Source organism: Triticum dicoccoides, chromosome 2A, assembly GCF_002162155.2.
Source record: "Triticum dicoccoides isolate Atlit2015 ecotype Zavitan chromosome 2A, WEW_v2.0, whole genome shotgun sequence".
NCBI classification, from domain to species: domain Eukaryota; kingdom Viridiplantae; phylum Streptophyta; class Magnoliopsida; order Poales; family Poaceae; genus Triticum; species Triticum dicoccoides.
This window is the reverse complement of record NC_041382.1, coordinates 732,292,482-732,302,351: the sequence shown is the minus strand read 5'-3', so window position 1 is coordinate 732,302,351 and position 9,870 is coordinate 732,292,482. Positions and strand designations below refer to the sequence as shown.

The following is a 9,870-nucleotide window of genomic DNA, read 5'->3' as shown; positions in this document are numbered from 1 at the left end:
TCTTATGTTGTAATTAAATCCCCTCGATCAATGAAAATACAACAAATATGGACGGAAATGCGTCTAAGTGGACTCTTACACGTCAATTTTTTCTCCTGTTGCAAACAACTTCTCCATGTTTAACAAAAGTTTCCTTCATACTTGAATCTAGCTTTTTCTATATCTTCACGTCATAGGAGCCGAAGTTTTCCAATCATGTACACACCTCACACAAGTAACATTAGATTGCTAAAAGCAAGAAAACGTAACCACTTTTGTAAGTTTCACAAAGTTTTCCCTCCATTTTTTTAATATAGATATTCATATTTTTCTTTTCTTTTAGTGAAACAACTTTACTTCCAAAATTTTATTAGAGATGAGAGCAATCGTATTTGTGAGTCAAAGTTGGATAGAAAACATGGCACATAGTGTCGTGCGGTGCAGGTTTTGTTTATTTTTGGCCCGTTGCAACGCACGGGCATATGCACTAGTAAAACCACAATGAATCTAACCCCATCTGAGCTATGTTCAGTTCAAAAAAAAAAATCCCCGAGTTTCCGTCTACAAGAAGATGCTTCTGGATGGATATGACATGGAAACAAATTCCCGTGCTATCCGTATATACTTAGCTAAGAAAATTGCCACATCCCCTCAGAAAAAAAAGGTTGCGTCCATCGTCCATACGGATAACATGGATCCAACGGATCATCAGCGAGCGATGCGGTCTCCGTAGGTGGCGCGGTCGCTCTCCGGCCGGACGGCGACACGGCTAACGGCTCGACAAGGCAAGGCAAGGCCGCGCGGGCCCCCGGAGAAGTCCCCTACGGGCGGCGCATGTAGCTGAAACGCACGCACGAGCCGCCAAGCCCCCGCCTCCCGCGCGCGCTCCGGCCCTATCCGCCCCGCCGCGCGCTCGACGGCAACGTCCGGCGGCACTGGGGCCGGGCTGCCGCCGCCGTCGAGTGGAGTTAGCGCTGCACTGTTCATTCGGACACAATGATTGGCACTGATACTTACGTACGTGTGCGCGGTCTTCTTCACGCATGGGCGGATGGGGCCGTGGCAGAGATATAGTACATCTCCTTGATCAAATCGGCTCACGCATGCATGTGTACTTACCTGAATTATGTCAATATAATCTGGCCGGTTTCCATTGCTCGGTCCAGGAGGGCAGGGAAGGCGTCGTCCGGGTCCAGCTGCCTGTACGTCGAGGTCGAGATCCGGCACCGGTTCATGTAGTAGTACAGTAGAATCGACGGATCGATCGGGAGGCCGGGCGGGCGCACATGCACGCGCCATCCATCCTCCTCCTCGGCTCTACCTCTACGGTGGTTGAGACGCTGTGGTTTGCAGTACGTACCGCCGTACCGGAGGCAAGCGACTGGACGGACCGGCCGGCCACGTAGTCGGCGACGTCGATCGCACCGGTGGTTCAAGACTATATTATCGGCGGGATGAATGGATGCGAACCACACGACGTGTTCCCTGATGGAGTATTTAAACACTTAACCACGCACGCACGACGTGTCATGGGCGGCCGCTCCGGTCCGGTCAGGGTCAGTCGGTCAGATGCCGCCGTTGCAACCGCTGCACGTACGTGTGCGGCGCCGGAACGCGGCCGGTGGGGCTGAGCTAGCAGCGGCTGTGTGGGGCGGAGCGGCGATCGACGCCGCACGTGGTGGGGGCGAGCGCGACCCACCGCCGGACGGGACGGGATGGGCTGGGCGAGTGACGGCAGGCAGGCAGGCCCCGCCCGATCTCTGTCGCGCCTCCTAGCTAGTTTGACTCTGCCACACGCTCCACGCCAGGCCCCGTCCCGATCCCGCACACACATGGCCAGCCAGCCTAACCGCCCGCTTCTTGATTGGATTTTGTTTACATCTACCTACGTACTGTACCTGGTATCTGTGTGTGTATGTATGTAGGTGGTCCGTTGTATTGTATCGACAGGGACGCGCACGATGCTGCTCTGGAAACAGCGGCTCGGAAATCGGAATAGATATCTCAGGATGGGTATTTGTACGACGCACTCTATATACCTGGGCGGGCTGGACCTGGAGCTTCTGCCGGAACTTGCTGCCCTGATATCTACGCCATCGTCGACACGTCTCATCGCTGCCATCATCCTTTTTTTCATCGCTAGTGGTGATACTAGCAATCTGAAAAGCTAGTGAACATGCTTGTCTTTGCGTAGCGCAGAGGACAAGGCAGCGCCGGTTGCAGGTTCGGTGCTTCAGTTCCTGAAATATGAATATTGGCGAAGCAGAGTATAATAATGCGGGATGTGATTCGGGTTTGACACAAGCCTGGGGGCAGAAAAATAACGCCCCTGTGCAGAGCAATTCGCAGAATGGAGTCATCAGAGTGGTTCCTCAAGGGGCGAGATCACCTCATGAGGGTTCCAAGCTATTCAGGGAATCGGCAAAGGCTCTGAACGGGAGGAGGCATAGATGTTTACTTCTGAAACTGGCCATTGCCAAGGCTTTCGACACGGTTGCTTGGCAACTCCTTTTGGATGGGCTCCAATAAATCAGCTTCCCAGGATGAGAATAGATTAGTTATTAAATCTTGGATGGAAACTTCTTTTACCTATTTCCCTGGCTAAAACAAAATGATATCACTAAAATGATATGACTGCTATAGAGGGTCCAATGCTAAATAAAGAAATATCTCCTCGGGATGGTCGGGCATAAGCGGTGCTCGTGGATCACTATGTTGCTCGCTACGGCATCAACCAAGGCGGCATCCCTGACTAAAGTTTCTGCCATGGTCGCGGCCTCACCCTGTCTCGCCAATGCTATTCATTTTTGCCATGGACATGCTTTGCAAGTTAGTTGATGAAGCAAAGATTCTGGAGCCTTTTAGTAACAAGCAGGCGATCCCCCCAGCGGATGTGATACATTTTTTTTTAGAATATGCATAAGCATGTGTATCATTGCATTAGAGAAGAAGCGACAAAGAAGCCGGATAGAATGCCTTTCGGCCGTTACAACGCGAATCACAAGGATTAGCAGCCACACAAGGATGACGTGATACTACTATCCTAAAACCTCGGTTGCCGATGATTCTGCGGTCAAGCTTTTGCTGGATATTATTGGAAGCTCCACTGTCTGCGATGCAAACTTAGTAACAACTCAATCTCACCTATCCTCTGTGGACATGATGAGATCAGGGATTTCAGTAACATTCTAGATTGTCAAATCTCAGCTCTCCCTAGTACCTGGGCTTGCAGGTTCGTTTGAGGAAGTTAGGAATACAAGACTGACAGAGAAAGATTGAAATTCAGAGGAAGATTGAGTCCTTGGCCTACAAGCTTTCTCTATCAAGGTGGTCGTTTTATCTTGGTGCAAGCGGTGCTTTCAGCTATCCTGATTTTCCACCTATTGTCCCTGGAACTCTTCTATGGGTTTTCAAAGCAATCAACAAAGTCCAAAGATCTTTCCTATGGAAAGGGACTGAAACCGTTCAAGGTAGACATGTCCATGTTAGTTAGAAGCATGTGTACCGCCCAAAATCACGAGGTGATTTAGGTATCCTGGATCTAGAGGTCATGAACTCGGCCCTCCGGCACTGCATGGAAAGGTGATTGCCCACATTGGATAATAGGGCATGGAACATCTAGCTCCACTCCCCTCAATGATCATTGAGAGAGACATCTTCAATGCCACGAGCCGGTGGTTATTGGGGATGGTAGAAGATGCCTTTTCTGGACTTATAAATGGATCAACGCGGCAATTGTGGCTAATGCTATGATAAATGATCGATGGATCGAGGACATCAAAAGGAAGACCATTCGCATCGTCCTGCAAGTTCTGAATCTTTGGGAGGCTCTCGCTGAAATGCAGCTCATGCCCAACTCGAATGACATCTGGACCTGGCTTTGGCACCCAAAGGGAGTGCACTCGGTTAAACCCTATTTATAGTTTGTTTCTCTGCGTTGAAACAACTGTGACACTGGTAATGCTATCTGGCAGGTTTCGGCTCCGCTCAAATGAATACCCTTCGAGCTGGCCGTGCGGGGAATAATTTGGATCGCAGACCGCAGACCGTCTTGCCAAGCAAAACCTGCGTCACAATGCAGCATGTTCAGTCTGCGATTCTACGCCAAGAAAATGCCCACCAGTTGTTCATGGGTTGTGGGGTTGTTGATATCAGCTGGAGCTCGACTCTGCACTGGGCGAGGCTTCATGAGGTCGTTCCTTCCTCTGATATTTCGCTTAGTGGTTGGTGGCATGATGCTAGAACCATAGTCCAAGGCTTAATAAGAAAGAAGACTCTGAACTGTTTGGTCATTCTCACTGCCTGGAGCATATAAAGAGAGAACAGCAACGTGTTCGACGACAACGATTATACTCGTCTCCAACGAATCATCAAGCTGACCAAGAAAGAAGCAACAGTGGTCCAGCTACAGATCTTACCTGAATGTTTAGTGGCATTTGGTTTGGAGCAGGCTGCAAGGGCCCAAGGTCAAGCTTCTGAATTTAAATGGAGTCCCTTGTCACCTGGATCATTGGGAGTGTATGTAACAGCAGGGTTCTCGAGGATAACTACACTCCTGTCCAGTGAATCTTTTAACAAGTCATGGCAGATGCAAGGAATTGATGATTCCTGCTAGTGCTGGGCGCCCTCCTTTGTAACCAGTTTGTTTCTTCCTGCTGTATTGAGGTGCCTGCTGGATATTTATTCAGAAAAAATAAATGAGAGGATGCTTATCAGCAAAAATTCTGCATCCCAAACATACTCGGAAAACTATGTCAGACAAGACAGGTTTCTTTGAAACAATTAACCGTGTCTTTGCGTATACAAAGAAAGAATTCTCATTCACTGATACAATTCTCTCCGCTTATAAAAAAAGGAGCATCAGGATAAGGGCCTTTCACTACATCTTCTAGTGATATCTATTAACAAAAAAATTTGGGAGGCGCTCAAGAGGACCCGTCCTTTGGCCTGATGACAAGCATATGATCCCAGGGATTGTGTACCTGACTGAATCCAGTCGCTCGAAAGAATGCTGCAATTATTACTTTCACATGGCCGTTTTTTGCAGCACAGCGCAGGCCAACATGAGTACAAAAACTGTAAGCACAAAAAAACTGTAACTCTAAATCTAAGTGAACACGAACGTAAACCAGATCAGCAAAATTGAGAAGATTCCAATGTGCTCCTCCTAAGGTGCCATAAGCCCTTCGATTGTGTACTGAAGAGACTTGGCCCAGTCTTCCTTGAAAAGTAACGTTTGTAGTGTTTTCATCACATTGTAGTCTGGATCCAACTTGCGCTGCCAGCCCTGTAAAGGAATTTACAAATTATTAAGGGGAATCACTTATTTTGTTACACATCGATTTAATCAACAAAAGAAACTTAGTACAGAAGCAGAAAATATAGGAGAACAGTACAGATAAGTATCATGGGGCTCTATTTGCTATTTTGTTCAGTACAGCATAAACAGAAGAGCTTCAGAAGGAGCTACAATCTTCCAGCACAACGAGGTAGGGCACAATCTGTACATTTTTTCTAATAAAATGCTATTTCATCACTTCTGCGACCATCCAGTCTAGCAGACATGGGGTCTAAAATCCACACGTCCAAAGCCTTTTTTCTTTTAAAAAAAAGGGCAGCCCGGTGCATGTAGCTCCTGCTTGCGCAGGGTCCGGGGAAGGGTCCGACCACTTTGGGTCTACAGTACGCAGCCTTTCCCTACATTTCTGTAAGAGGCTGTTTCCAGGACTTCAACCCGTGACCTCATGGTCACAAGGCAGCAGCTTTACCACGCAGCCTTTTTTCTTTAAACAGAGAAGAAAATGAAATACAGAATTCTTACAACTAAGGTACTTTCTTTACAGAAAAACTAGACATGGCTGCAATGACAGTTACTACTTTATTTTCTGTACTATGAAAACTTCTACAACTAAGGTTGGAAAGCTAACCAAACTAAGAACCCCTTTTCATTGCCTAATATCAAATTCAAACTGAGCACTACACAAGATCAATAGTATCGGGGAACTTCAAGACCAAATGCTATATATTAAAGCTCACTGCATACTTTTTTCATGAGCGATACAGTTTCTGCAGGCACTATAATCATGAGCAATTCCTAAGTAGTCTTGAAATTTGGGTCATGGTGCTCTACTAACATCTAGGATAGCAATGAATTTCTAGAAAATAAGTAGCATTTGCAGTGATTTAAGATTAAAACTCGGTAAAGTACATCATAAGTACACAGGTCATAAAGTTTACCTCAAGAACTAATGTAGTCACCATAACAGTGCAAACATTGCCATCAATGTTTACTTTATGACGTCGGACTTGCTCGAGCAACTGGTGCATACAATCAGCAGGGTGTATAACATCACCTTCAGGGGTACCCCAGAAGGAAAATGCTCGCTCAACTTCCTGTTAGCAAAAAACAAGATATCTCAATAACTGAAACCATGAATTGTTCATTTCACAGTTTGACAATCCAAGGCATGCATATAAATACAATATTTACGGTGACAATGCCATCCATTTAGTAAGCAGAAGCCATTCAATATAAATATATAATAGCTCAATTTTTCATACCATAATGCCAATAAAATTACCTAGTAATTTGTAGAAGAAAAAAGCATCTCCAGTGTCCACTAACAAAAGAAAATAAAATTACCTCTATAAAAACTTTTGGATTTGGGCAGTTCTGCTGTTTTGACAACTTTAGCGTACTCTCTGCTGCTGTACGACCATCTCGACGTGCAACAGCCTTGAAAAACTCCAGCAAATTCAAACGGTCATTACTTGAAAGTTCAGCAGTCATTCCTACATCGAGGAATACCACATGCGGCCTTGACTTCAAAAGGGTGTTATTCGGATTTCTTGGTTGTGCAATGCGGACCAGGATATTTCCAGGGTGCATGTCTGCATGGACAAAATTATCAACCTGGAAAAGGTGGATGCCAATGAGTATATACACAACAGTATAACAATCTGCCAAATAGACAGACATACTGAGGCTTATCAAATTGACAAGAATACTAGTGAGGTATTAATAGCGTGAGCTTGCATAAGCAGTACTTTTTGAAGAACAAAGTAGCTTAAAGTGCCAGTCCGATCCATAAAATAACATATTGAGGCCCCTTTGTTGTTCTAAAAGTACCGGTTCCGTGTTATATCAACTAATTCAAGTGTTCAGTTTTAGTAATAAAGCATATATTCTCAATTAATTCTCCGCCACAGAGACGATTCTGCTAACTGATAGTGATATGTTCATTTAGTAATTGTAGATCCATATCAATATGTACAGGATATAATTGTAAATAACTTTAGAAATTAATGTTCCAACTAAAATTAGATGCAATCATGCTCAAACGAACTTACAACCTAAACAACACTCCCTCTGCAGCAAGATACATGTCATGCTAGCTTTCAAATCTATTCGAAAATACATGTCATTCTACTATTTCGAGATAACGTTGCACTGACATATCCCTCTCTCTGGATAATTCTAATGCTATCTGTTCCACGCTGTTCAAGAGTTGAGTAACCTAATGATAGGGGCAATGCGGTCTCTGTATCTTGGTTGGTCCGCAAATTTCTACAGCATTCAGGATTCAATATACTTCTTACATAGATTGTAAAATATGAGTGTATAAAAGGGAAATCTCTATCATTCTGCTGTTTTAATACAGAAAGCATGTACTTCCGTCTTCAAAGGCAAAACAGAAATAAGAATGAGAAGACAAAGAGATGGTTGAATGTAGTACCAGTAGCATTTTCAAGAGTGCATGAGTGCCAATATGTGCAAGAGCACTTTTAACTCGTTCCTCTCCATCATGGTCATCCACATAGTGTGAGACACTCTCCCCAAGCTCGTAAGTCTCGACCAAGACAGCAGGATGAACAAATGGATAAAGAGGTTTCGGAAATGACACATCTTTCCACCTGCGGAAGTTGTAGATAAACCGGCTCAAATGAGCAGCTTCCCTTGCAAGGTCAACTTGAGACATCATGAAGACGGCAAACTGTTGCACACTCTCATCTAGCCGTAGCCAATTTAACGCTGGAATATATCTTGAAGCTTTAGCTACCGCATTAATTATACTGAAATCTCTCCGTATTGAGTCTCCTACACCAGGATGTCTTACTTTAACTGCGACTGTTATAATCTTTGGCGTCTTTTGGCCAGGATGTCGGAATTTCAAAGCAGCCCGGTGCACTTGAGCAACACTTCCAGACGCTACAGGCTCTTCTTCAAAATTCTCAAAAATTTCAGATAACTTTCGACCAAAAGCCTTCTCGACGGTTTTCTTGGTATATGCATAGCTGTGAGCTGGTGCTTTTGTGTGTAGCTTTGACAACTCGGTACACAGGTCGTTTGCAAATAGATCAGGACGTGTCGCCGCCCACTGGCCCCATTTAATAAATGCAGGACCTGCCTGCTCTAAAGTACGATGCACAAGACGGAGCCATGTTTTCCTATATTTACTGCCAAGAGTATCTGCAAATGGTGCCATCAGTATACTGGGAGTAAACAAGAAAGCCAGATATATTGATCTGAGGATTATGATAACCATCTCTACTGCTGAGAATATCAAAGTGGTGACATAAATACGACTGTCCTGAGCTCGCGAGTAAATATTCTCTCGTATTGGGAGGTAATCGCCATCTGCATAAGTCTTCTCACCTAGCATCAACTCTCCAGCTACAAAAGCGACGAGGTAAGGAACTAACTTATATCTAGTGGCAGTCAGGGTAACGGCACAAGCAGCTCTGCTTAAGAGCGGAGATGCTTTTGGCACACGAGAACCCTTTTCCATGAGTTGCTTCCAAGCAAGCTGGCTGTGAGATGCATTCCGGCTACATGACGAGAGAACAGAAAAGTTTCTTGCACCAGGGCTCCAGTATACGCTCTCCTTTGCTCGTCCGAGCATGTGCGAGGTGCCCGGTGCATTGTGGACTCCCTGGTGCAAGAATGCCCTGCTCTTATGGGCCAAACCGGCCGCAAAGCTCGACCCAATGTTCTGCGCACCTGAACTGCCGGGCTTCGAGTTGACCAATACAGCCTCAGCAATTTTTCTGCCGCTCTTCCCCAACTGCAGAAACCTGGGAGCAACAGGAAAGCCGTGTCCACTTCAGCATTTGGGCGAATCGGACCAGAATCGTAAATTACACAGCGATAAGCACCAAGTGAATAAGATATTGCAGGCGGGCGGCGGTGGCTGACCTCGACATCACGACGATCTCCTCCAGAGGGCGCCTCGACGGCGGCGCGGCTCCCTGCTCCGGCGAATCAAGCAAAGCTGGTGACACGACACGCAGACATTGAGAAATTTGGATTCGGCGGGGGCGAATGGACTCGCGGGGGAGCGAGGAGATCAAATCGAGGCCAGGGACGCAGAGGTGGGGCGCTTACCGACGCGGCGGGATCGTTGGACGGCGCGGGGGCGTTCACCATGGCGAGGGCCGGGAAACCCTAGAGGCGGCCATGATCGGCGGCGAGGCGGCGGCGCATGGGGGAGGCGACGGGCGGTCGGCGGAGGGTTAGGGTTTGGCGGGGGAGGGAGGAAGCGAGTTTCGCTTTTGTCTGGTGGCGCGTGTGGTGCCGACCGACGTGAGGAGGGGGTGGGGAGCTGCACGGACGGCAGCGAGGCAAGGAGGAGGAAGAAGGGGAGGAGGGGCGCAGCGTGTGCAGCAGCCGTGGGTCGGGCCTGAACAATAGGGTGGGCGTCGGCCCGGCGATCTGGGAGGGAGCTTTCTTTCCCTTTCTTCCTTTCCAGGTTTTGCTCGTTTCTTTTTGTCTATCTAAAATAAAAAAAAGGTTTTGCTCGTTTCCAAATTTCTAAGAAAAAAAGAGAGAAGGTTCCTCTCCTTTCCGAATTTTGACGCGGCCCCTAAAATTGGGACCGTGAAATGAAAATA

At 46.7% G+C, this 9,870-nt stretch overlaps 1 protein-coding gene across 1 annotated transcript; it reads right to left on the bottom strand.

The window, feature by feature from the left end:
- Window positions 1-4,733: 4,733 nt before the first annotated feature.
- On the bottom strand, window positions 4,734-9,643 carry LOC119356737 (probable serine/threonine-protein kinase abkC). Its single transcript, XM_037623716.1, has 6 exons — window positions 9,365-9,643; window positions 9,176-9,251; window positions 7,716-9,054; window positions 6,623-6,892; window positions 6,217-6,372; window positions 4,734-5,266 (listed from the first exon to the last, which is right to left on the bottom strand). The coding sequence occupies exons 2-6, from the start codon at window positions 9,181-9,183 to the stop codon at window positions 5,147-5,149; spliced, it is 1,893 nt and encodes a 630-aa protein (XP_037479613.1). The 5' UTR covers window positions 9,184-9,251; window positions 9,365-9,643; the 3' UTR covers window positions 4,734-5,146.
- Window positions 9,644-9,870: the final 227 nt, after the last annotated feature.

What these genes read in the sequence shown, in the direction of transcription:
- LOC119356737 (XM_037623716.1), bottom strand. An exon ending in CACTCTTGAAAATGCTACTG is followed by an intron (nt 6,893 to 7,715) that starts GTACTACATTCA and finishes CACCTTTTCCAG; the next exon opens with GTTGATAATTTTGTCCATGC. An exon ending in ATCCAAAAGTTTTTATAGAG is followed by an intron (nt 6,373 to 6,622) that starts GTAATTTTATTT and finishes TTTTGCTAACAG; the next exon opens with GAAGTTGAGCGAGCATTTTC.